Source organism: Haliotis rufescens, unplaced genomic scaffold (genome assembly GCF_023055435.1).
Source record: "Haliotis rufescens isolate VD_foot unplaced genomic scaffold, xgHalRufe1.0.p SCAF_3, whole genome shotgun sequence".
Taxonomy (NCBI): Eukaryota; Metazoa; Mollusca; class Gastropoda; order Lepetellida; family Haliotidae; genus Haliotis; species Haliotis rufescens.
Genome location: NW_025964001.1, coordinates 4,965,572 through 4,993,555, shown reverse-complemented (window position 1 = coordinate 4,993,555; position 27,984 = coordinate 4,965,572). Strand labels below are relative to the sequence as shown.

Genomic DNA, 27,984 nt, shown 5'->3' with positions numbered 1-27,984 from the left:
AAAAACAACAGTTGTTCAATTATCTTAATAAAAATATTTAAAAAAGGAGCCCAGAAAATCTCTTCATTTTCAGATTTCCTGATACTGCAACAATCTAGACTTGCCAAACATTTTAGACTTGCGTGGGCTGTTTTTTATTTATTTGTATCAGGGTCTGTAAGACAGACAACCAGGGGTCCTTAGCATAAGAAAATGAATTTCATATCAATAATGATTCTATTCCAAGTTCACTGCTTTAAAGTTTGGATCCAAGCCAACTATTTCACAATAAATATGATTTCGTCATTTAGCCCTCAGATCGACAAGGACGCTCACTTCAATCGTACGTGGGGCGGTCGGGTAGCCTAGTGGTTAAAGCGTTCGCTTGTCACGCCGAAGACCCGGGTTCGAATCCCGACATGGGTACAATGTGTGAAGCCCATTTCTGGTGTCCCCCGCCGTGATATTGCAGGAATATTGCTAAAAGCGGCGTAAAACCATACTCACTCACTCAATCGTACGTTTTGTCTATACGACATTCAGTGCACCTTGACGATTCGGGGTCAGAGATGGTCCCCAGCATCGCAGGTTTGTCGATAAAATCCCAATAAGGTGTGATGTGGCGCGTGCATGTGTCGTCTGTGTGTGTGTGTGGTTGCTTGTACTTTCCCGGACTAATATCGCTGTTATTGTGTTAGGCCATGGAGATACCACGCCGCATCATAACATGAATACCCCACTCAGACACAGTATGCTGACCCCGATCCGACCAGCCCCTGTTTTATTCCCTTACTGTCGAGCGCCAGACATGGTAACAACAAGTACAATTATTTGGTATGAGGTAACTGGGGATCGAACCATGGACGTTACCAATGTCCAGGTTTAAAAAAAACACGAATGACCCAGGAAAACATTGGTTGACCAATGTCAGCTCATGTTATCTCAGGTGCGGTCGGGTAGCCTAGTGGTGAAAGCGTTCGCTCGTCAAGCCGAAGACCCGGGTTCGATTCCCGACATCGGTACAATGTGTGAAGCCCATTTCTGGTGTCCCCCGCCGTGATATTGCTGGAATATTGCTAAAAGCGGCGTGAAACCATATTCACTCACTCACTCATGTTATCTCATGCAGATACGTCATGCTTCGGTGGACTGTACACAAGGGTGTGGTACTCTAGTTAACAGCCTCCAAGTGACGTCATCATACAGTCATGAATAAAAACATTTTAATAAATATGATTAACTACGTATTGAAAGACTTAACTATATCAGATGAATTTAACTTCGGTTGTCGATATAAATACTTTCGAATCAATTATGCACCTTTGATGATGATTTTGCATCTCTGTTTAATGCTGTACACGTTACTTGAACCGTGCTGTCGTTTTACATGCACTAATAGAAAAGGTACAATGGCAGCTTTGTAAAGAAATTAAACTCTTTACCTCTCATAAATTGCTTGTTACAGCAATACACAAGACTGTTGTGTTTCTACTTCTCCAAGCAGACCTTTATTCTATCTGGGGGCACGGGTGGCCAAGTCGTCTAAGGCGCCGAGATTCGCTGTGCAGAGTTGCGTTCCTTGGGCGCGCCAGAAACCTAGGATTGTTGGTTCGAATCCCGATTCGGCCCGATCATGTTTCTAGGTTTGTCAGCACCATACCCGTGCTCGTGGGTTTCACCGAAGTGGTAAACGTATGAGACCTGCAACACTTCGGGCTTTCCTCCCACATTAAGCTGACACGCCGCGATATAATTGTAATACTGTTAAAAGCGACGTTGAACACAACTCACACACTCACTCTTTATTGTATCTAAGATTGCATTTTATGGGGTTTACCATTTCGCATTTCGGGTAATGCGGTAGCCACGCTTGACTCAAATTGAAGTAATCGAACGCACGTGTTGTCAACCTGCCAGGCGTGGCCTTGACTCGATTATTTACACGGTAGCTCGCTGATTGTGGCGCTAAACAACACCCACTCACAAACCCGATCAGTCTTTCATCATGGATGCAAATACGGGTATGTGTGATGACGTATAGGGACCCGTGAAGATCCGGGGTAGAATAGGCCTTCAGCAACCCATGCTTGCCGTAAAAGGCGACTATGCTTGTCGTAAGAGGCGACTAACGGGATCGGGTGGTCAGGCTCGCTGACTTGGTTGATGCATGTCATCGATCCCAATTGCGTGGATCGATGCTCATGATGCCTATCACTGGATTGTCTGGTCCAGACTGGATTATTTACAGACCGCCGTCATGTAGCTTGTATATTGCTGAGTGCGGCGTTAAACAACAAACAAACAAACTTATGGGAGGCGTACCTGAGAACATGGGAAGTATCCAGAGTGGTGTATACAAGCCGGGGGACTGACGAGCTCCGCGTGAGGCCTATACCACGCACTGGTGACCCACCCATGCTTGAACACGGGGAGAACAAACAAGTCAGTTTTACACTTCTTTCTGGAATCAGTAACAAAAGGCCAACCAAGTATAGGTGTCTAATTGCAATCTCTGATATCAGGATATAGACCACGGGCCACTGGACTGCACCCTTCTCATTTACCCTCCTTGTCGCGAGAGCCGATAAAACTGTGGATCGGATGGTTACAACGATTGACCTGTCTGTGTGTCATCGTACCCTAGCGGCCAGGATCATTCTCATGACGTCATGTTGCCCAGATCATTTGCAGACCTTCGTGGTATAGCTAGAATGTTGATGACTGCGACGCAATCCACTAAATGACTCACTTCCGTGTGAGCAAGTAATTTGTTTACACAAATCTCCCCCTACCACCACCCCCCCCCCCCCCCCCCCCCCCCCCCACCCCCACACACACACCTAAAAATAGTAAACAAAAGAAACCAAAAAAGTCACAGTAGACAAGGATAAAGGGGCCAAGAATCATGTGTTAATTGTTGAGCCGAAGATGACGTTTATTTTACCGCTGAAGCTTTAATGTTAAATCCTGCGTTGTTCTTTCGAGTGAATATCTTGATGTAATAACGCAAACAAATCGGTCACTCGATTACGTCTGTGACCATAACATATTAAACATTGTGATGGAATAGTGTGTGGGATCCATTGAAGCGCTCGGAAACATTTTGTAAATGTCAGGCGTGTAAGAGTTGTCTCCCATTTCGGTTTTGGACGCTCCCAGTGTCTCTTCACACTCGGTCTACACACTTGAAACCGTCTTAATACCAGGCAGGAACAATCACTGTTAATATCGTGTTTTCTGTCATTTGCTGAAATTCAAGTGAGTATGCAGAGACCTTCACACAGTACTTAGCAACAGAAGAGCCCTGCAATGAGGTAAATGACGACTTTGTGAGAGAGATTTTAAACCTCTTTGAGTAATATTCCAGCAATAAAACAGCGGGGGTCATACCGGGGGACGTACCAAAGTGGCATATAAAACACGGATCTCGAATGTGATGTACAATTTAACCCAGGCCCCAGACTAGGGACTGTCTGTTACCACTCACCCCCTGCTTCCTTGTGGTCATGTGATGCTACCCTCACCACGGGCAGCAATTACAGCCACTAACATGACTGAGTGGCCCATAACGTGTGTGTTCTTTAACCCCGAGTCAGCATTATTCAAACTGTATCACAGCCAGGTCTCTCACTCTGGCCGTCCACTCCCATTGTTGGGACCAATTCTGACCCGGAATCCCCGACAGAGTTAAGCACTAACGTCAGTGTTTGACATTTTCACTTATCTGGCATTGTGACTACCCCTGACCACGGTGTCTACCCCTGACCACGGTGCCCCTGACCATGGTGTCTACCCCTGACCATGGTGTCTACCCCTGAGCATGGTGTCTACCCCTGACCAGTGTCTACCCCTGACCATGGTGTCTACCCCTGACCATGGTGTCTACCCCTGAGCATGGTGTCTACCCCTGACCAGTGTCTACCCCTGACCACGGTGTCTACCCCTGACCATGGTGTCTACCCCTGAGCATGGTGTCTACCCCTGACCACGGTGTCTACCCCTGAGCATGGTGTCTACCCCTGACCAGTGTCTACCCCTGAGCGTGATGTCTACTCCTGAGCATGGTGTCTACCCCTGACCACGGTGTCTACCCCTGACCACGGTGTCTACCCCTGACCACGGTGTCTACCCCTGAGCATGGTGTCTACCCCTGACCAGTGTCTACCCCTGAGCGTGATGTCTACCCCTGAGCATGGTGTCTACTCCTGACCACGGTGTCTACCCCTGACCACGGTCTCTGCCCCTGACCACGGTGTCTACCCCTGACCACGGTGTCTACCCCTGACCACGGTGTCTACCCCTGAGCATGGTGTCTACCCCTGAGCATGGTGCCTACCCCTGAGCATGGTGTCTACCCCTGACCATGGTGTCTACCCCTGAGCATGGTGTCTGCCCCTGACCACAGTGTCTACCCCTGACCACGGTGTCTACCCCTGACCACGGTGTCTACCCCTGACCACGGTGTCTACCCCTGAGCATGGTGTCTTCCCCTGAGCAGTGTCTTCCCCTGAGCATGATGTCTACCCCTGAGCACGGTGTCTACCCCTGAGCATGGTGTCTACCCCTGAGCATGGTGCCTACCCCTGAGCATGGTGTCTACCCCTGAGCATGGTGTCTACCCCTGAGCATGGTGTCTACCCCTGACCAGTGTCTACCCCTGAGCATGATGTCTACCCCTGAGCATGGTGTCTACCCCTGACGACGGTGTCTACCACTGAGCATGGTGTCTACCCCTGAGCATGGTGTCTCCCCCTGAGCATGGTGTCACCCCTGACCACGGTGTCTACCCCTGACCAAAGTGAAAGCCCCTGACCACAGTGTCTACCCCTGACCACAGTGTCTACCCCTGACCACAGTGTCTACCTCTGACCATGGTGTCATGGTGTCTACCCCTGACCATGGTGTCTACCCCTGACCACAGTGTCTACCCCTGAGCATGGTGTCTTCACCTGAGCATGGCGTCTACACCTGAGCATGGCGTCTACCCCTGACCACAGTGTCTCCCCCCGACCACGGTGTCTACCCCTGACCACGGTGTCTATGCCTGACCACGGTGTCTACCCCTGACAATGGTTTCATGTTGTCTTCCCCTGATCATCGTGTCCACTACTGACCATGGTGTCTACCCCTGACCACAGTGTCTCCCCCTGATCACTGTGTCTACCCCTGACAATGGTGTCATTGTGTCTTCCCCTGACCATCGTGCCCACTACTGATCATGGTGTCATGGTGTCTTCCCCTGACCACCGTGCCCACTACTGACCATGGTGTCATTGTGTCTTCCCCTGACCATCGTGCCCATTACTGACCATGGTGTCATGGTGTCTTCCCCTGACCATCGTGCCCACTACTGATCATGGTGTCATGGTGTCTTCCCCTTACCATCGTCTCCACTACTGACCATGGTGCCATGATGTCTAACCCTGACCATCGTGCCCAGGACTGACCATGGTGTCTACCCCTGACCATCATGCCTACTACTGATCATGGTGTCATGGTGTCTACCCCTGACCATCGTGCCCACGACTGACCATGGTGTCTACCCCTGACCATCATGCCTACTACTGATCATGGTGTCATCGTGTCTTCCCCTGACCATCGTGCCCACTACTGACCATGGTGTCATGGTGTCGTCCCCTGACCATCATGTCCATTACTGATCATGGTGTCTTCCCCTGACCATCGTGCCCACTACTGACCATGGTGTCATGGTGTCTACCCCTGACCATCGTGCCCACTACTGATCATGCTGTCATGGTGTCTTCCCTTGACCATCGTGCCCACTACTGATCATGGTGTCATGTTGTCTTCCCCTGACCATCGTGCCCACTACTGATCATGGTGTCATGGTGTCTTCCCCTGACCATTGTGCCCACTACTGACCATGGTGTCATTGTGTCTTCCCCTGACCATCGTGCCCACTACTGATCATGGTGTCATTGTGTCTTCCCCTGACCATCGTGCCCACTACTGACAATGGTGCCATGATGTCTAGCCCTGACCATCGTGCCAACAACTGACCATGGTGTCATGGTGTCTTCCCCTGACCATCGTGCCCACAACTGATCATCATGTTATTGTGTCTTCCCCTGACCATTGTGCCCACAACTGATCATGGTGTCATTGTGTCTTCCCCTGACCATCGTGCCCACAACTGATCATGGTGTCATTGTGTCTTCCCCTGACCATCGTGCCCAGAACTGCTCATGGTGTCATTGTGTCTTCCCCTGACCATCGTGTCCATTACTGACCATGGTGTCATTGTGTCTTCCCCTGACCATCGTGCCCACTACTGATCATGGTGTCATGGTGTCTTCCCCTGACCAAAGTGCCCACAACTGATCATGGTGTCATGGTGTCTTCCCCTGACCATCGTGCCCACAACTGATCATCATGTCATTGTGTCTTCCCCTGAACATTGTGCCCACAACTGATCATGGTGTCATTGTGTCTTCCCCTGACCATTGTGCCCACTACTGACCATGGTGTCATTGTGTCTTCCCCTGACCATCGTGCCCACTACTGATCATGGTGTCATTGTGTCTTCCCCTGACCATCGTGCCCACTACTGACAATGGTGCCATGATGTCTAGCCCTGACCATCGTGCCAACAACTGACCATGGTGTCATGGTGTCTTCCCCTGACCATCGTGCCCACAACTGATCATCATGTTATTGTGTCTTCCCCTGACCATTGTGCCCACAACTGATCATGGTGTCATTGTGTCTTCCCCTGACCATCGTGCCCAGAACTGCTAATGGTGTCATTGTGTCTTCCCCTGACCATCGTGTCCATTACTGACCATGGTGTCATTGTGTCTTCCCCTGACCATCGTGCCCACTACTGATCATGGTGTCATGGTGTCTTCCCCTGACCAAAGTGCCCACAACTGATCATGGTGTCATGGTGTCTTCCCCTGACCATCGTGCCCACAACTGATCATCATGTCATTGTGTCTTCCCCTGAACATTGTGCCCACAACTGATCATGGTGTCATTGTGTCTTCCCCTGACCATCGCGCCCCCTACTGACCATGGTGTCATGGTGTCTTCCCCTTACCATCGTGCCCACTACTGATCATGGTGTCATTGTGTCTTCCCCTGACCATCGTGCCCACTACTGATCATCATATCATTGTGTCTTCCCCTGACCATCGTGCCCACTACTGATCATCATGTCATTGTGTCTTCCCCTGACCATCGTGCCCACAACTAATCATGGTGTCATTGTGTCTTCCCCTGACCATCGTGCCCACAACTGATCATCCTGCCATTGTGTCTTCCCCTGACCATCGTGCCCACTACTGATCATGGTGTCATGGTGTCTTCCCCTGACCAAAGTGCCCACAACTGATCATGGTGTCATGGTGTCTTCCCCTGACCATCGTGCCCACAACTGATCATCATGTCATGTTGTCTTCCCCTGACCATCGTGCCCACTACTGATCATGGTGTCATTGTGTCTTCCCCTGACCATTGTGCCCACTACTGACCATGGTGTCATTGTGTCTTCCCCTGACCATCGTGCCCACTACTGATCATGGTGTCATTGTGTCTTCCCCTGACCATCGTGCCCACTACTGACAATGGTGCCATGATGTCTAGCCCTGACCATCGTGCCAACAACTGACCATGGTGTCATGGTGTCTTCCCCTGACCATCGTGCCCACAACTGATCATCATGTTATTGTGTCTTCCCCTGACCATTGTGCCCACAACTGATCATGGTGTCATTGTGTCTTCCCCTGACCATCGTGCCCACAACTGATCATGGTGTCATTGTGTCTTCCCCTGACCATCGTGCCCAGAACTGCTCATGGTGTCATTGTGTCTTCCCCTGACCATCGTGTCCATTACTGACCATGGTGTCATTGTGTCTCCCCCTGACCATCGTGCCCACTACTGATCATGGTGTCATGGTGTCTTCCCCTGACCAAAGTGCCCACAACTGATCATGGTGTCATGGTGTCTTCCCCTGACCATCGTGCCCACAACTGATCATCATGTCATTGTGTCTTCCCCTGAACATTGTGCCCACAACTGATCATGGTGTCATTGTGTCTTCCCCTGACCATCGTGCCCAGAACTGCTCATGGTGTCATTGTGTCTTCCCCTGACCATCGTGTCCATTACTGACCATGGTGTCATTGTGTCTTCCCCTGACCATCGTGCCCACTACTGATCATGGTGTCATGGTGTCTTCCCCTGACCATTGTGCCCACTACTGACCATGGTGTCATTGTGTCTTCCCCTGACCATCGTGCCCACTACTGATCATGGTGTCATTGTGTCTTCCCCTGACCATCGTGCCCACTACTGACAATGGTGCCATGATGTCTAGCCCTGACCATCGTGCCAACAACTGACCATGGTGTCATGGTGTCTTCCCCTGACCATCGTGCCCACAACTGATCATCATGTTATTGTGTCTTCCCCTGACCATTGTGCCCACAACTGATCATGGTGTCATTGTGTCTTCCCCTGACCATCGTGCCCACAACTGATCATGGTGTCATTGTGTCTTCCCCTGACCATCGTGCCCAGAACTGCTCATGGTGTCATTGTGTCTTCCCCTGACCATCGTGTCCATTACTGACCATGGTGTCATTGTGTCTTCCCCTGACCATCGTGCCCACTACTGATCATGGTGTCATGGTGTCTTCCCCTGACCAAAGTGCCCACAACTGATCATGGTGTCATGGTGTCTTCCCCTGACCATCGTGCCCACAACTGATCATCATGTCATTGTGTCTTCCCCTGAACATTGTGCCCACAACTGATCATGGTGTCATTGTGTCTTCCCCTGACCATCGCGCCCCCTACTGACCATGGTGTCATGGTGTCTTCCCCTGACCATCGTGCCCACTACTGATCATGGTGTCATTGTGTCTTCCCCTGACCACCGTGCCCACTACTGATCATGCTGTCATGTTGTCTTCCCCTGACCATCGTGCCCACTACTGATCATCATGTCATTGTGTCTTCCCCTTACCATCGTGCCCACAACTAATCATGGTGTCATTGTGTCTTCCCCTGACCATCGTGCCCACAACTGATCATCCTGCCATTGTGTCTTCCCCTGACCATCGTGCCCACTACTGATCATGGTGTCATGGTGTCTTCCCCTGACCAAAGTGCCCACAACTGATCATGGTGTCATGGTGTCTTCCCCTGACCATCGTGCCCACAACTGATCATCATGTCATGTTGTCTTCCCCTGACCATCGTGCCCACTACTGATCATGGTGTCATTGTGTCTTCCCCTGACCATTGTGCCCACTACTGACCATGGTGTCATTGTGTCTTCCCCTGACCATCGTGCCCACTACTGATCATGGTGTCATTGTGTCTTCCCCTGACCATCGTGCCCACTACTGACAATGGTGCCATGATGTCTAGCCCTGACCATCGTGCCAACAACTGACCATGGTGTCATTGTGTCTTCCCCTGACCATCGTGCCCACAACTGATCATCATGTTATTGTGTCTTCCCCTGACCATTGTGCCCACAACTGATCATGGTGTCATTGTGTCTTCCCCTGACCATCGTGCCCACAACTGATCATGGTGTCATTGTGTCTTCCCCTGACCATCGTGCCCAGAACTGCTCATGGTGTCATTGTGTCTTCCCCTGACCATCGTGTCCATTACTGACCATGGTGTCATTGTGTCTTCCCCTGACCATCGTGCCCACTACTGATCATGGTGTCATGGTGTCTTCCCCTGACCAAAGTGCCCACAACTGATCATGGTGTCATGGTGTCTTCCCCTGACCATCGTGCCCACAACTGATCATCATGTCATTGTGTCTTCCCCTGAACATTGTGCCCACAACTGATCATGGTGTCATTGTGTCTTCCCCTGACCATCGCGCCCCCTACTGACCATGGTGTCATGGTGTCTTCCCCTGACCATCGTGCCCACTACTGATCATGGTGTCATTGTGTCTTCCCCTGACCATCGTGCCCACTACTGATCATCATATCATTGTGTCTTCCCCTGACCATCGTGCCCACTACTGATCATCATGTCATTGTGTCTTCCCCTGACCATCGTGCCCACAACTAATCATGGTGTCATTGTGTCTTCCCCTGACCATCGTGCCCACAACTGATCATCCTGCCATTGTGTCTTCCCCTGACCATCGTGCCCACTACTGATCATGGTGTCATTGTGTCTTCCCCTGACCATCGTGCCCACAACTGATCATGGTGTCATTTTGTCTTCCCCTGACCATCGTGTCCACTACTGACAATGGTGTCTTCCCCTTACCATCGTGCCCACTACTGACCATGGTGTCTACCCCTGACCATTATGCCTACTACTGACCATGGTGTCATGGTGTCTTCCCCTGACCATCGTGCCCACTACTGATCATGCTGTCATGGTGTCTTCCCCTGACCACCGTGCCCACTACTGATCATGCTGTCATGTTGTCTTCCCCTGACCATCGTGTCCATTACTGACCATGGTGTCATGTTGTCTTCCCCCGACCATCGTGCCCACTACTGATCACGGTGTCTGGCCCTGACCACGGTGTCTACCCCTGACCACGGTGTCTGCCCCTGACCACGGTGTCTGCCCCTGGCCACAGTGTCTACCCCTGACCACAGTGTCTACCCCTGAGCATGGTGTCTACCCCTGAGCATGGTGTCTTCCCCTGACCATCGTGCCCACTACTGATCATGGTGTCATGGTGTCTTCCCCTGACCATCGTGTCCACTACTGACAATGGTGTCTACCCCTGACCATTATGCCTACTACTGACCATGATGTCATTGTGTCTTCCCCTGACCATCGTTCCCAATACTGACCATTTTGTCTACCTCTTACAATGGTGTCTACCTCTGACCATGGTGTCCACTACTGATCATGGTGTTTATCCCTGACCATGGTGTCCACTATAGACCGTGGTGTCTACCTCTGACCATGGTGTGCACTACAGACCGTGGTGTCTACCTCTGATCATGGTGTCCACTACTGATCATGGTGTCAACCTCTGACCATGGTGTCATGGTGTCTTCCTCTGACCATGGTGTCTTCCTCTGACCATGGTGTCTTCCTCTGACCATGGTGTCTACCTCTGACCATGGTGTCCACTACAGACCGTGGTGTCTACCTCTGATCATGTTGTCAACCTCTGACCATGGTGTCATGGTGTCTTCCTCTGACCATGGTGTCTACCCCTGACCATGGTGTCATGTTGTCTTCCCCTGACCATGGTGTCATGGGGTCTTCCCCTGACCATTATGTCCACTTCTGACCCTGGTGTCATGGTGTCTACCCCTGACCATGGTGTCTACCTCTGACCATGGTTTCCACTACTGACCATGGTGTCTACCTCTGATAATGGTGTCTACCTCTGACTATGGTGTCTACCCCTGACCATGGTGTCCACTACTGACCCTGGTGCCATGGTGTCTACCTCTGACCATGGTGTCTACCCCTGACCATGGTGTCCACTACTGACCACGGTGTCTTCCTCTGACCATGGTGTCTTCCTCTGACCATGGTGTCTTTCTCTGACCATGGTGTCTACCTCTGACCATGGTGTCCACTACTGACCATTGTGTCAACTACTGACCCTGGTGCCATGGTGTCTACCCCTGACCATGGTGTCTACCTCTGACCATGGTGTCTTCCTCTGACCATGGTGTCTTCCTCTGACCATGGTGTCTTCCTCTGACCATGGTGTCTTCCTCTGACCATGGTGTCCACTACTGACCCTGGTGCCATGGTGTCTACCCCTGACCATGGTGTCTACCTCTGACCATGGTGTCCACTACTGACCATGGTGTCTTTCTCTGACCATGGTGTCTACCTCTGACCATGGTGTCCACTACTGACCATGGTGTCAACTACTGACCATGGTGTTTTTTGAAGAAGAGTATGACACATGAATAAGAAATACATAGCACTTTAATGCCATCAAGTTTCCACTGATATTCGTATACTGTATGTACATATCTTACATACTGGACAACTGCTACAACAGACAAGACGATGACAGACTGACAGAGAAGCATGAACACTGCATCAACCTTCAGGCCAAGACAAATGTAACACTTCAAATCTCAACTGATGTTATGTTGGTGAGATACATTTCTCTAAATGTTAAGTGATTCCCCAAGCTTTTAGTCAAGACAGTGTTTTTGTCCTCCAAACAGTTTGTAAGCCACTTTGTGTAATGTAAGTATGAGATAAAAATCATAGAGAAAGGGGACAGTTTGTTTAGGCCTTATGTGCTTTTTCTCACAGTTGATATCAGGAATATATCAGCAATACATCCTGTCATATCCTTTCACTCACCTATCTGAAATGTTCAAAACTTGAATTACGGATACTGTGTGAATTATCAAATGGTCTAAAACTTCATGCATTTCTTAAATAAATAGTGATCAATTCATCTGAGGTATCATAATTTCCCTTTCACGGTACAACCTATTCCATTTGTTCAGATTCTATAAAACTACAATACGGATTTCAAATATGGAACTTATCACATAAAGAATGGAGTGAAGTTTTTAGCTGATTCAGCATTACAGTGTCTGTGTCACTTTCAGGTTGATGGCAAGGGGTTCACAAACTACCCATGTGGGACATCAAACCCAGGTGTTTAACAATGAACACAATAATTAGTGAGAGAAATAGTAAGAAAACGGTTTTCACTTTTATATTAGTGCCTAATCGTATCACTTCATACTTAACCAATAAATGATCACCCGACTAGTCTGAAGGAATTCATTCACGGCAGGTCATTGCCCCACCCCCTCCCCCTCCACCTTCAAGAATTGTTATCAGAGCTGTATGTTTATTAACCCTTTCCAAGATAACAGGTGTTGACTCAAATATCATCATCTGATTGACACAATTTTCATTCCCATGTGACAAGATATTTTATAATTGTACACATAAACATCTTTCCCTACTTGCTGGTAACTCAATGTTAATTAGGCCTAAAGATTTTCAATACATTTAATACCGTACTCTGCTAACTGCTTATATTTAAGAAATAACCACAGAAACCGTGATCTTACTATTTCCTTAGAGAAACAAGAGAGAATCAAGAAGTCAAAGCATCCACATCTTCCAGTGAGATGTAAAGGTCAGCAGCCAACTGTTGAATTAGCGTCCATGTCCGTGAGGATTCAAACTTGTGCATAGAGTAAGCCTATAGTTGTTAGCGTCCCACTTTTCCTAACCGACTGTCTGTTTTAGGATTTGCTGTGATAGCTTGAACAGCAACAATGGCCGAGTTAATCTGAGTCTGTAAGTCACGCAAGTCCTTGATGTGCATAAGTCGCAGAATCTTGGCCGCTTCCGTCATGATGTAGTCTGGGGAGAAATAGTAAGGAATGTTAAGTATACCAGAGTCTGAAAGAGAGAACTAAAGATATAACGCCATTTTCAACAGTATCCCAGTTATATAACAGTGTGTCAACTTAATGTGGGAGGAAAGCCAAATGTGATGCAGGTCTTAGATGATTAACACTTTGGTGAACCCACAAGCAATCAATAATTTAGTGTAACCTACATGCTCTTATACCAATACCAGAAACTCACTACCGATCGGGACTGAAAAATAAAAGCTTCACATGAACATAAGCTTTTGCTGTGATGCAGTTACTTAAAACGATTAAGTTGATGTAATTTTAAATATAGTGATGCACCAATCAGATGAGTAAGCTTTGCTTTGTTTGTTTGTTTTTGTTGTTTTACGCCGCGCTCAGCAATATTCCAGCTATATGACAGGGGTCTGTAAAAAAGTCTGGACAAGACAATCCAGTGATTGACATCATGAGCATCGGTCCATGCAATTGGGATACAATGACATGCATCAACCAAGTCAGCGAGTCTGACCAGCCGATCCCGATAGTCGCCTCTTACGACAAGCACAGTCGCCTTTTATGGCAAGCATTGAATGTACAGACAATACAGATTGACATACGCTCATAGGGCCATTCAGACCTTCCAGTATGATATTTGACAGATCGATGTGACCAGTAATCACAGAGAAAGGGAACAACTCAAAACAAACCTCCTGCCTCGAATCCAAGCTCAGTTTTATCCAAGGGAATCAATTCATTCTGAAAGTAAAGGCAAGGTGATATATGTACATATAATCATCCATGTACATAAGCATAACAACAGTAAGACATCCTATGCCTAGATGATTGATTCACATCATAGTGAGCGAGTATGGTTTTACGCCACTTTTAGCAATATTCCAGCAATATCATGGCAGCAGACACCAGGAATGGGCTTCACACATCATACCCATGTGGGGAATCGAGCCCAGGTCTTCGGCGTGAGGAGTGAACGCTTTAACATTCAATGGTGAAACTGTGGCAAATGTGTTGAGCCAATCCGAGCCTGGGACTACAGAACAGAACTTGATGTTGATGTTTACTGGAAGGGATATTAAACTCATCCAAACAGAGCTGCACATATCTTCCCATGAATTTCCTAAACTGAAGAAAGTCTCCGAATTAAGTAAACTCTCCAGCTTACCTTGCTATTATTAGCGCTTGTCAAGGACTCTACACTGGTCTTAGACAATCTCTCCTTCACAAGTATACAGATTGCCTGGACAAAAAGAAGTTACATCAAAGACGGTGGTCATCATTTAGTGAAGTGTGAGTACCCTTATATATAGTCTTTCATAGGCATTTAGAAGTTGGAAGATCTGATTACATGACACATTGTTATGGACAACAACTTATTAATTCAGGGCTACTTGTTGCCCCTTCGCAGGTGACTATTGGGTATCTACAGTATTCACCTGGTGAAGGGGCAAGACGTAGCCCTGAATTAAGGAGTTGTTATCCACAAAATTGTTCCATGTACAGTCGTGCCTCGTTTATACAGACACTTGTGTCATTTCACAATTCGTGCGTATAAACGAATTTCCGTATAACTGAAACCAGCTTCTTACTGGAAGAGTTACTTCCCTTCAATTATGCAACAAATGACAGATGACAGAGCAGACAGATACATCCACTCAATCTTTATTCATACACGTTTCAAAAAGTCTGTCATGGAAGTTTGAACTGTCACCAATTGTCTATTTTCCTATGGTATGTCCAAATTCAGTGCCATAATGCTTACTGATGGTTTCTAAACTTGCTGACGGGTGTTTTTCTTTAAACAGACAAATGTCCCTTTTTCTCGCGTGCTGTAACTGCGTGTCGCTTGTGTTTCGCTGGTTGACCTATGACCTCCACAGACGCCATATTTATCGAAGGGGATTACATGTACAATAAACAAGCTTGTCTCAAATGTAACTCAGTGTCACTTGGTTAATTGACTTCTCACGAAAGAAAGGATTACCACCAGCGGAAGGATTACCACCAGCGGAAGTGTATTGTCCGGATAAGTGAGACAATTTTGTGTGCATTTCAGTGTTTTGTGTATGAAAATGACCGTCCGGTTCCGGAAACTGAATTTCCGGATATACGGGTAAATTTATATAGTAATTATTTCGTTTTGAATGAAAATCGTCCGGGAACCGAGGTTTCCGGATATCTGAAGTCTGTATAAGCGGGGCATGACTGTATTCATACACTGCTCCCCATGCTATAAACTCATACAACAACACATGTACAGATCAGACCTCATAAACCACTGGATAAGTTCTTTAGTCAGTCAGCTACAAACAAACAAAAGGAAAATACTGCTATATTGGACTAATAGTTCATCAGCATGATTGGACAAATGAATATTCAGGGTATGTTAGCACTAGCGAGCGATGACACAACAGTACATGTACAGTCATCAGCCTCACCTTCAGCTGTTCCAAATGGTCACGGTGTGGGGGCACCTGCATCATCAGAGCAAGGGAGGCAACTCCTGCCTTAAAGTCTGGATCGTCAACTGGCAATCAGAAAGATACAATGACAATACAATCTGAGTGATACAGTCTGGTGCTGGTGATGACTGGCAGACATGGTAGGTCTGAGACACTTTGGAAATACACTTTGTAAAAACAAACATATACGTAAAGATAACTGGACAAGGAAAAGTAAAAATCACAACGTAACATCAGTATGAACATCTGGTACTAGGGGTGGGGGGCTCTCGGAAACATGCTCTATGCATATATCTACACCTGTTCAGAGGCCGATATTCGGTCCCGAGTCTGTGACAAATGTCATTAAAACTTCCAAATTTGGAACTGAATATTTCCCAGTTCATCTTATAATGTACATATGCAACAAATAACTGATCTTATGGTTTTGTAGAAGTAACCTATATTCACTTATATAACATCTTCCCGAGGCAAGAGAGTTAACTGACTTTAAGGTCCAGTTTCCACCCTTACCGAACTAGGCTGGAATTCCTGGGCTCGATCGTAGCGCCACCAGTGGCTATTACAAGTTATGTCCTTTCTATGCCTCTCCTATTGACCAATCAGATTCAACCTCTCGTATCACTTGCATTTGCTTCAAACAAAACGGTGGCGCCCAGTCAAGACGTTCTGATTGATAATCAAGATCTATATTGTGATAAAACGAGTCTTACATCGCGAAGTGCATCAAATCATGTGAGCACCTTGATTAAAAGCATGAAAAGATTTAGAAAATATCTGTTGACAACGAGTTAGCTGAGCACATGCTTTGCAAATCCTGCAGTCGACCAAAATCTGCATGACACTTTACGAACCAGATTTCAATTTCGGCGCGCGATTTTGATTGGACTATGCATAGACTTGTTAGTCAAGCCAAAATGTAACTCCATAATCCCAGCCTAGTTCGGCAAGGGTGGAAACTGGACTTTTATAGTCAGTTAACTCACTTGCCTCGGGAAGATGTTATAAAAAGACCAATATAGGAACAGGTTTCAATGCTTCATTTTATATTATTGCATAAAATGCATTTACAAAATAACACATTAATAAAGAAAATGTGAAATTTAAAAAAATCCCAATTTGCATACCAGGGGCACTTAGCTAAAAATCCTAGATAAACCCTGTGTATTGTGTGACAAAGTGTTGGGATGAAGGGATATTTCTCTGCACTCGCCCCTGTTCCTGGGAGGCGGATTTACCAAAAATCTCATGTCTCTTTGTATTTGCTTGATAAAAAGATACTTGAAACATCTCACACGAAAATTGGACAAATCTATGTTGAGAGCTCTCTGCAGAGTGGTGACTTTACCTCCAACCCATGGCAATGAGAATACTCTCCGTCAAAATCAAGCCTAATTCTATTATTTTACTGCTGTTACTTTTCATCCTCCTAATAATACCTTACATATGATGAATATCTCCTCAAATTAGTATCTGTTAGAATAGAAATTTTCTCAGCATTCTTAAAAACATACCAGTTTAAGGACTATTAGTATTTAGATTTCAATGGGTTGTTGGCAGTATTTATGACAACCAATGGTTGGCTGGCTCAGCATCATACAGTGTGTAGTGTGGACAGCATCCTCCATTATCCAGGGTATCATATCTCCATTCCATTAGGATAAATACCCCGGACTCTTCCACCACAACATCCTCATTTCGGAAGTGATGTCACCATCATGACCAACTCCCCTCAAACTTAGCAATCAATTGATCTCACTCATGTAGCTAATGTACAATGTACCGTATTAGACGTAATAAGCGCCCCGCTCCAATAAGCGCCCACGGCGATATTTCCTAATATATTGGCTAGTAAACAATCCCAATCAGCACCCCTTCCGATTGATCAATGTACACAAGACTTTTTTTATTCGTGTATAATACGCACTCGTGTGTTATATCACCCTTAATAATGGGCAATTAAATTCTTGAAAAATATATCTGTCGTATGTAAACACTTCAGGCTGTTAGCATAAACCATGAAATTTACGATCTTTCAACTCAAAATAATATTCTAATACGCGCCCCCTATTTCTAATTGTGAGAGCGCCCGGGGCGCTTATTACGTTGAATACGGTATTTACAATCTATGAACACTGTTATTTACTATTTATAAACATAATCAACATAACAAATATCTTATTAGTCCCCCCATGCTATCGTAACCATGGCAACTTACAGTTGAGACTGTCCAGGGGATTGCTGGACGATCCTGCCACACCAGTCCGGCTCATCTGGACGCTCTCTGGGGTCACATTTCTGTATTTTTCACCTAAATGAAAAGATGCATTTTCTCAGATTTGTAGTTTCCATTGTGTTTTTAATCATCTTGTTCATTTTCATCATGGTTACATATGGACATAATGAAATAAAAAACTCTAGACTTGCAACATGTTCACTATTAACAGATTACATTTGCATTATAATGATTAAACAATGGAAATCATACAGAAACAAGGTTGCTTTTCTCCATTCAGGCACACAGTACTTTTCTCCATAAACCCCAGTATGTCATGGCCATTCTTTGGTAAACCAGCCAATGAGAGAGGGATTTAGTACCATATTGACTGCTCCAATCATATCAGGAGAATTGATGTATCATGGTTATACAATGGTTAAATAGTGGATATATAATGGTTATGCCATGGTTATATCAAGGCACATATATGAGAATGGCTGAAGTGATGCAGGTAATGTAATCTGTAATTCGACTATCACCAGCATCCTGTCAAGGGGCAGTGGCTGAACTGCCTTTACTTAGGCCACTGGTTCATCAGTGTCACTTAGCGACAGTAGAACCTTCATCCCTTTAACTACTCTTAATACATACTTAAGCAGCTAGGACAACAGTACAAAGACAGCACTAAAACAAACCTACCATCATCCCCATACTCCAGTCTTACAGCAAAACCAAGGAGCCAATCCATGACCGCACACTTCTCTCCACATTTGTATGGGCAGTTCAGTTCTTTCAGATACTGAACACAGGAACAAATTAAATATAACTAACAACAGACAGGATGTTTCAAACATTTTAAGTTTTAGTTTATGTATCCTATTTGATTTTGTCATGAGAAACATGCTTTATGATTATATCAACAGTGATACCTACAGGCTGAATTTTTTCTTTTGCATTGATGAAAGGATAGAACCGTTTTAAAACCCCATGGTTGTGTTTTGATTTGAAAAAAATCAATTCTACAGTGATTGGAGTGTTAAGTATGAAGACAGTTCAAGGTACTGACAATTTCAAATGCTTTTTCCCAATCTGGACTGTGTATATTCCTCAGAGCACCTCGGTCTTCAATCTTGTGGTGACGGACTTTCTGGTCCTCCAGCCACAAGATCATGTTACGGAACTCATTTTCATCTGTGAAGAAAAGTCATAGATTAATCAGTAAATCCAGCATAACAATGTTCCCTACGGTGTGGCATGTACCAATCTCATTAAAATCAGATCTTAGTTCTTGCTATCGCTAAACAAAGATCTGAGGACATCCCATTACGGGTCATGTCAGAACGACCTTTCATCCGACCAATCAAAGCGTCGCTTACCATATCATGAAAGTGACAGCCGGAATGTGTTTTCTAATCATGCAACTTCGAAAACGTTGACATGGAGGAGGCGTTGCACAGTACGTGGGAAGCACTGCTATACAATCTCAACCATATATTAGACCTTCCGGAATGTTCGTGTGTTCAGTTTTCAAACTTTTAATCAAGAACTGTGTCAACATATTTTTCAAGCGTAGTCTGAAATGGAAGTCGCTAGGTTGAAACGAGTGCCGAAAAGCTCGAGAAAGCTGCTTTCTTATTGGCTGATGTCGTCTTCTTGTTAGTCATTTAAGTGGTCGGTCAAAGTTCGCGAAAGATCGTTCTGACGTGACCCGTAATGGGATGTCCTCAGATCTTTGTTCAGCGGCAGCGATAACTTAGATCTGATTTTAATGAGCTTCGGCATGTACCTGCCTTTCATTCATATCAATATATGGCTATATTATCGCGGTGTCGATAAATCTCGTAATCCACACACCCTGTCAACTGTTTACTTAGAAAAATCTAAGCACAATATTTCATCGCTTGGTCGAATACAGGACTCGTTGCAGTATGTCACGTCTACTCATAAGTATACACGTTAACTTTCTTATGATAGTTTCTGGAATGTTATTGAAGTGGAATTACCCCTACTTCCTTTCAAAAATTGGTTAGAAAAGAACCCTAGATGTCCCTTTACCAACCTTGGTCAAATGCATACTGACTATGCATAATCCAAACTAGGAAGTGATGTAAACCACATTATCCACACATATCACACCACGAAATTGTGTTACCGCTATAATATAGTTGCACACCCTTGTGTCATGGAAGTCGAACATTGAAGAGTGAGTGAGTTGGGTTTAACGCCGCTTTTAACAGTGTTCCAGTTATATCACGGCGTGTCAGCTTAATGCAGGAGGAAAGCCCAAAGTGATGCAGGTAACAGACGTTTATCACTTTCGGGAGAAACCCACGAGCACGGGTATGGTGCTGTCAAACTTAGAAACATAATCGGGGCAAACCCGACAATCATAGGTACGGGCCGTAACTGTCGTCCGGAATACACAGTGTCAACGTTTCGAACCCACAATCAAAGGTTTCTGGCGTGTCCACGGGACGCAACTCTGCACAGCGAATTGTGGCACCTTATAGACGACTGGGCCTCCAGTGCCCCCACATTGAACAAGAAACAGTTTGCATATGAAATATTTAATGTGTTAGTAATTTCGTTCAACCTGGAACAATGATAGAAAAAGTTTTAAAGTTTTATCAGTGAAGCATGTGACACAATGGGCGGCTGTTCTCATCTCTACTGATATAAGGCAACATAGTCATTAGTATATACAAGGCAAAGTCTTTATTCCTTTTTAATTACTTCAAACCCATAACCTGATAACGTTTCTAGTTCTTCCAAAAAATTACATGTTCAATTAATGTGACAGATATTACTCTATTTACCTCGGAAACATGGAGTAAATGCTATACTATTGTTAATTCAGCTATATCAAGAAAATCCAATAAGAAACTAGAGGCACTAAAAGAGCCGATGTTTGAGTGAAAATGTGCATATCGCCTGCAGTAGCTGTAATAATAATTGCTAGAAGCACTATAACGTACCATTTACGTTGAATTTTTCAGCATTTTGACAGTCAAGGGCATGCAATTTTCGCCTGAACATTTGTAACCATATATAATTACGAAGTATTCGGGAATTATTTCACAACACTGTGCTTCGAGCACTGCCGCTGTTCGTCCACGTTAGGCCAGATGGCGCTGATCTAAGGGAAGTAACTCTGAATGGTATACATTAAACTGGTTCCAATGTTGGTACGCGACGCATAGCGCGAGGTAGACAGGAACCCAGTCTAGTTGTACAAAAACTGGTATCCAACGTCGGTTGCGCCCATCACCAATCTCTTAGGTAGACCGTAAAATCATTAATATATGTTCACCTCCAGTATATCAACAAGTGCTCGTGAATTTAGTTTTATTAAAACAGACTGATGCATGAAATATAGCAATCAGAGGAAGTATTTATGTCTTTATCTATTTGTAGAGAACTGTAAAACAACACAAGGTTCCATATGCGTTAGTTGCCTTTTTTTGGCCCTTGTGAGATCTTATGAAGAGAAGAAATGCCTTATATTGCGCACAGTTCTCGCTCTCATATACACAGCACATACCTCACACTCCAAATGAAGCATAATTGGCTATATTAAATAGGGCACGTGTCTACAACTGAGTGAAATACACGTAGCGTCTGTAAGATCCTTATAAGCATAATTATTATGATCTGCTAAAAGTTTGGTATGGCGCGAGTACTTTCCATCTCATGAATGTTGTAATAAAAATATATCTCTCAACGTTTGCCCAGAAACACATAGACTCAGAACAAATATGTTCCCGTTACGGTGCTTACAGAACGTGCGATAGTATTTCAATTTTAATATATCTATATAAATCTTGTAAGTCAGATTCAAAACTCCTTACACCAAATTTTAAAAAGAAGCGCTAATCGATGTTTGGAGCTTCGTTGACCTTGAAAACTTCCGGATGAATATTGATTCCGGAGAATGAATGCGCTAAAAGACAGTGATAAATCCACCAGAAAAAGAAAACAAAGTCACAAGACAAAAAACATCAAATCTGAGAAGAAGGATCACTCAAAATATGTTTGTATTGGTTCAGTCAAGTAAATGTTTCCATGTCATTAGAAAACCTAACGTTGTACTGGAGATCGTCTCACAACAACGTCAAAGTTTACGGTAGACTCATTTTATGAGTCAAGTGAGTTTGATCGCCGATATTTTCGCAACCCTGGCCAACAAAATAATGACTGTACAATAGTATTGGGTTCACAACCCTAGTAAAGATAGGTCCTACGGGAAAAATAAAGACAACGAAGCCCCAGATGGTAAAGAACAAGCAAACGAAAATAAATCCTTGCTGTCGCGTGACAATATGGCGAACGTCATTGTGATTTGATTTCATGGTCTAGGTTAGATTGTTATATGATTTTCCCAAAATGGTTATTCATCAGAAGCTATAATTAAATTATACTACGAATGCTCGTCATTGTTCGATTGTCTAAAGGTTTCCATTTTCATAAATCTTAGTTCTCAGTCACTGCAATCAGACGCCGTAAGGTTTCTCGAAATCTTAGTTCTCTGTGTTCATTGTGTAGCAGGGCGTAGTGTCATCCCACAGATGACATCCTTACCTTGTCAGCTTGCTGACGGGGTTAACCTCTTTGGTCATGTGGACAAGGCGTCCGACCTCTGCTCAGAAGGTCCGTGGTTCGAATCCCATTACGGGACTCGGACATTTTATGGCCGCTACAACTGCAATAAGACGCTGTAAGATTTCTCTAAATCTTAGTTCTCAATCACTGCAATCGGACAATGTAAGATTGTTCTGTAAATCTTTTAGAGACGTATGTTTATTCACGAAGTTAAAAAGGCCTTGGCCGAACAGCATATATATGCAAAACTTGATATACAAAGAGGCGTACATAAAAGAGACTGCCAACGCCCTTTTGGTACGCGGGATTTGGGGGGTCTGTTTAGAGAGTATTCAGGACTCGGCACTGTGGTACGCAGGACGCAAATAAAATCATATTTTCTACGCAGATTCAACATTCTAAAAAAATTATGCTGTGTACGTAAACAAAATCCGTTATATAATTTATGTCTTCGATATTTATATCGGTAATTTAACTTCAAATCGCATCCTTTTATGACCTTGGAACGTGTTCTATAGGTTTTCGTCTGTTTCCGGCATACCAGCGACATTCTTTACACATTCGTGACCAACTCGTGTCATTCCGTGACAAGAGGTGTCTCTTGAAGGCTTCCATCAGAACAAAACATGACTAAATGTATTATTAATCACGTTTGGAATGCCTAGGACTATGGAGTTCGTTCACGCTGGCATATATATATTTTAGATACCAGTGGATGGTTCTCTTTGACATTGCTAATTTGACACTAAGGGCTATGCGGTTGGAGTGAGTGTTTTGCGTAGTTATATCGCTATTTGGGCCACATTGAACCATTTTGCACAAGGCAAGAGACCCTTCGGAATAATTCGTTGAAACACCTGTATACGCTGCGTGAATGATTTGTGGTATACCAACATGTTGTTGTGAATGTTTATTGAGGAATCGATTTTTTTCAAACAACTTGTATCTTTTTGTTCAGTCATCTCTTGTTGGGGTCATAAAGGTATGTGACACGGATCCGCCAAACATAGAGGTGTGGCTTACCGAACCAGATAATCCCCAAAGTATATAAAAAGTAAATCCGGTTTAGATATATTTTACATGTCACTGTCTGATATCACAAGTTTGATACTTAGAATCCATCCACACAGATCCCTCCATTAATATACTAAAGCAGGGGCGGTCGGGTTGCCTAGTGGTTAAAGCGTTCGCTCGTCACGCCGAAGACCCGGGTTCGATTCCCGACATGGGTACAATGTGTGAAGCCCATTTCTGGTGTCCCCCGCCGTGATATTGATGGAATATTGCTAAAAGCGGCGTAAAACCACACTCACTCACTCACTATACTAAAGCATCATTGTAACACCACTAGTTATGGAAAAGTGGATTGTCGCGATATAGGAGGATTGCTTGATAGGTTCCTGCAGCGCCACATGTTAAGTTCAAACACCAATCTGCAAGTATTTGATCACTGCACCTTCCTCAAGTTTGTCCACTTTCCAAAGGACACAGACCCCTGCATAGTTAACGTCTTGTAACAGAGAACAATTTGCTCAATTGACTCAATATGTTTGTGGCTATATATCTATCACATCACGTAATGACCACACCAAAAGATTCACTGTTACACAATTCCTTCTGTGTAAGGCTGAGAACTTCCCAAACAGCCCATGGTTTATCTCAGCGCCTTTTATCATGTTCTCAGAGGCAACTTTTCACCTGAATTTTAAAGACTCGCAAAGAACACCGGTGCAGAAAAGCTTTTTTCACGCTGCCACATGAATATCGTTCTCTCCGATCTTAAGAAAACCATTGTTGCCGAGTATGGATATTCTGCCTTTGTAGGGTGAATTCTCATATGTGCTTTCGAGATTTGTCTTAAGGTGTATTCGGGATTCAGGGGTGAGAAAATGAGATTCTGAGTACAGGGTCGAGATTCAAGGGTGAGGGGGGTGTTGGTTGGGAGGGGGGTGATATTGCACCACTGGGTAATACTGGAATTAATAATTTCATATATGTACGTAGAAAGAGGTTATGTTAATCCAATAGAAGCTGTTTAAAGCAAATATACATAATTGGACAGGGCTATAATTGTAGACTTATCTAAAGCAGATAATTCAATAAATATTTTGGAAAAAAACATTGTCTAGTGAGTGAGTGAGTGAGTGAGTTGGGTTTAACGCCGCTTTTAACAATATTCCAGTTATATCACGGCGTGTCAGCTTAATGTGGGAGGAAAGCCCGAAGTGATGCAGGTCTCAGACGTTTACCACTTCGGTGAAACCCACGAGCACGGGTATGGTGCTGACAAACCTAGAAACATAATTGGGGCGAACCGGGATTCGAACCCACAATCATAGATTTCTGGCTTACCCAAGGGACGCAACTCTGCACAGCGAACCGCGGCGCCTTAGACAACTGGGCCACCCGTGCCCCCCATTATCTAGACTTGACACACTATGTCACACATACCCCTGACTGTTACAGGGAACAGATGCAATTCCATCTGCTGAAGCATGGGGACGCATGTTCAAGCGGATGGTGATGATGATGGGAGCAGCCGAGGGTGTGCTGGATCCCCGGGAACATCCGAGGGGGCAGACGCTGGCAGATGTCGACAGAGGCATCCAGCTCGGAGATAACAAATGCTTGATGTATGAAAAACTATTTGGCCTAGATGTTAAAGACTCGAAGGGTGACTTGGCAACTAATAGGACTGACACAAGATGATGCATCAGCAGCATAGACCATAATCTGGTGATGTGACAGGGGGATGCCGAGAGCTATGTGTGACACCATCAAATGACAAAGAAACTGATACCTAGTTTGACATCCTTGGATTAAAAGAAACTTCATTAATTATGTACATTGTGTGTAATATGTCGCTATTTCTTCTATAATTGCATTCATTGTGGCCTTAATCGTTGTTCAGTATTTATTCAGTGAACTGTTATCTAGGTTTCTAGTTGTAGTCCATTCTGTGTATTATTCGCAACAAAGTATTAAAGTCAATGTAAGTATTTTGTTTTTGTAAGAAAGGTCCAAGACCTGTAGGATTGGTTGGTTGGTTGGTTTGTTGTTTAACGCCGCACTCAGCAATATTCCAGCTATATGACGGCGGTCTGTAAATAATCGAGTCTGGACCAGACAATCCAGTGATTAATACCATGAGCATCAATCCACGCAATTGGGATTGATGACATGCATCAACCAAGTCAGCGAGCCTGACCACCCGATCCCGTTAGTCGCCTTTTACGACAAGTATAGTCACCTTATACGACAAGCATAGTCACCTTTTACGGCAAGCATGGGTATATGAAGACCTATTCTACACCGGATGTTCACGGGTCAGGACCTGTAGGAAGTGAAGTGTGAACAGGTATACTTCCTGGCCAGTTCACACTTACTACAGTCTCAACATGCGCAGGTTTACAACCTCACACACGTAGCTAATACAGTGTAATTTGAATACAATGCAAAAAGATACATGATTTTTATATACATTGTTAGCATTAAAAACACAATGTCTTCATTGGTCATATAGAAAACTGCACGGGTACTTTTGAACTAATCACGATCGCAACACAATCCTTTATTACAAGGACTAGTCGGCTCGGAGTCAGTATACTGTGTGGGGTATTCATGTTAAACTGCGGCATGGTATGTCAGTGGCCTAGCACTATAAATCGGCATCAGTCCGGACTAGTACAAGCAGTCACACACACACACACACACACACACACATGCAAGCACGTCGCTATACAAGTGCAATAATCTTGGACGCGACGCTAAACCCCATTTCACCTCACCTTACCTTTATTTCATGTTAGTTTATCACGCCTAATAGATGCTTTCCACAGTCAAGACAGCGAGCCTGACCACCTGATCCCGTTAGTCGCCTCTTACGACAAGCATTGTCGCCTCTTATGACAAGCATTGGTTGCTGAAGACCTGTTCTGTCCCGGATCTTCACGGGTCTGACGAAAAGAGACTATTTCAATGTAAGCATGTCAAGCTGTTGTAGCCAAGGAAGTAAGAATTTCAAATCTGTTGGTTGGGTCAGTATTCGTTGTGAGTAGTGATTATTAGAAATACTAACGTTGGTGATAATTAATCTGTATAGTGTGGATGTGAACTACTCAAGGCGTGTTCCCCAGTGAAAATATCAGCTTACCACTGCATGGGTTTGTTATGGTAGATGTCAGCGATCATTACAAATGTGATATCATTAATGCAAAGGGTATTAACATGTAATTATTTTATTTCACACTAATGACTGAAAATGCTGATGCTTAGTTATATGGGTATTATTCCTGAGATCTGGACCTCCCTGTGATCTAGTGGACACAGCGACTGCCCGGATAGCCGTAGGTCTTTGGTTCGATCCCCGGCCCCGTCATACCAAACGACTTTAAAACGTGGTACTTGGTGTTACCCTGCCTAGCGTTCGGCATAAGGGGATAAAACAAGGATCGATCGGCTCGGGGTCAGTAAATTATGTCACAGTGGGGTACCCATGTATCTTGGTGGGCTAACACTATAACACCGGTATTAGTCCGAGCTATAGCCTTGCTCCAGGGTTGTACTGAATTATATATCCATGGGTCTATCTAAGCACGCCAGTCTCTTATATGGACAACATGTTATTATTATTTATATGACCCGGGGTAGAATAGGTCTTCAGCAACCCATGCTTGTAAGAGGCGACCAAAAGGATCGGGTTGTCAGGCTCGCTGACTTGGTTGATGCATATCGTATCCCAATTGCGTGGATCGATGCTCGTGATGTCAATCACTGAATTGTCTGGTCCAGAATCGATTATTTACAGACCGCCGTCATATAGCTGGAATATTGCTGAGTGCAGTGTTAAACAACAAACAAACAAATATTATTTATATAATCTTAAAATTATGATTCAAACTAATAATTGTTGCGAAGAGACTTGTGCAAGTCTATCCGGACCATTTCACCTCACTTTAGTTCTAATGAACGCGGTTGTCAAAGAACGAGTTTAATGTTCTTACATACGTTTGACCCCGAGCTTCAATCATTGTCTCTACAGTACCGCGACATACGTATATTAGCACACGTTGTAGCAGTGTAAACCTTATCACAACGGTTTCACGGAGGTCACCAAGGACTTGAATTCCGAGCTGCCTACCCCGTCCCACACGTACGTGCGCATGTCACTGACCATAAAGTACGACCATATAAGGTCAAGCCGTTTTACGTGGGAAACAAAGTGCCGCTTCGTTACTATTGCACGAGGTAGCCACGTGTTGATAAAAAGGGTTACAGCTATACTACGAAAAAAAAGTTAAGGATCACCTGTTTCTGTTTTATAACTAAAGTTCATCTGTCATGACATGAACTACTGTAATGTGAAAGAATCGGATGATCT

General features: G+C 44.8%; 2 protein-coding genes across 2 annotated transcripts; one reads left to right on the top strand and one right to left on the bottom strand.

Moving 5' to 3' along the window:
• Nucleotides 1-11,880: 11,880 nt before the first annotated feature.
• On the bottom strand, nucleotides 11,881-21,145 carry LOC124131832 (RNA transcription, translation and transport factor protein-like). Its single transcript, XM_046495321.2, has 8 exons — nucleotides 20,981-21,145; nucleotides 19,072-19,196; nucleotides 18,705-18,804; nucleotides 18,006-18,098; nucleotides 15,764-15,852; nucleotides 14,491-14,565; nucleotides 14,018-14,066; nucleotides 11,881-13,314 (listed from the first exon to the last, which is right to left on the bottom strand). Exons 1-8 carry the CDS (start codon nucleotides 21,039-21,041, stop codon nucleotides 13,160-13,162), a joined length of 747 nt encoding a protein of 248 aa, XP_046351277.2. The 5' UTR covers nucleotides 21,042-21,145; the 3' UTR covers nucleotides 11,881-13,159.
• Nucleotides 21,146-21,896: 751 nt separating this feature from the next.
• LOC124131914 lies at nucleotides 21,897-25,595 on the top strand. The gene is made up of 2 exons (XM_046495445.2): nucleotides 21,897-22,035; nucleotides 25,071-25,595. Exons 1-2 carry the CDS (start codon nucleotides 21,937-21,939, stop codon nucleotides 25,311-25,313), a joined length of 342 nt encoding a protein of 113 aa, XP_046351401.2. The 5' UTR covers nucleotides 21,897-21,936; the 3' UTR covers nucleotides 25,314-25,595.
• Nucleotides 25,596-27,984: the final 2,389 nt, after the last annotated feature.

Coding starts and splice junctions, on each gene's coding strand:
- LOC124131832 (XM_046495321.2), bottom strand. CDS start 21,041: ATGTTCAGGCGAAAATTGCATGCCCTTGACTGTCAAAATGCTGAAAAA. Junction 19,197..20,980: donor TGAAAAATTCAACGTAAATG/GTACGTTATAGT, acceptor TTTTCTTCACAG/ATGAAAATGAGTTCCGTAAC. Junction 13,315..14,017: donor GCTTGGATTCGAGGCAGGAG/GTTTGTTTTGAG, acceptor ATTTCTCCCCAG/ACTACATCATGACGGAAGCG.
- LOC124131914 (XM_046495445.2), top strand. CDS start 21,937: ATGAATGCGCTAAAAGACAGTGATAAATCCACCAGAAAAAGAAAACAA. Junction 22,036..25,070: donor AGAAGGATCACTCAAAATAT/GTTTGTATTGGT, acceptor TGACTGTTACAG/GGAACAGATGCAATTCCATC.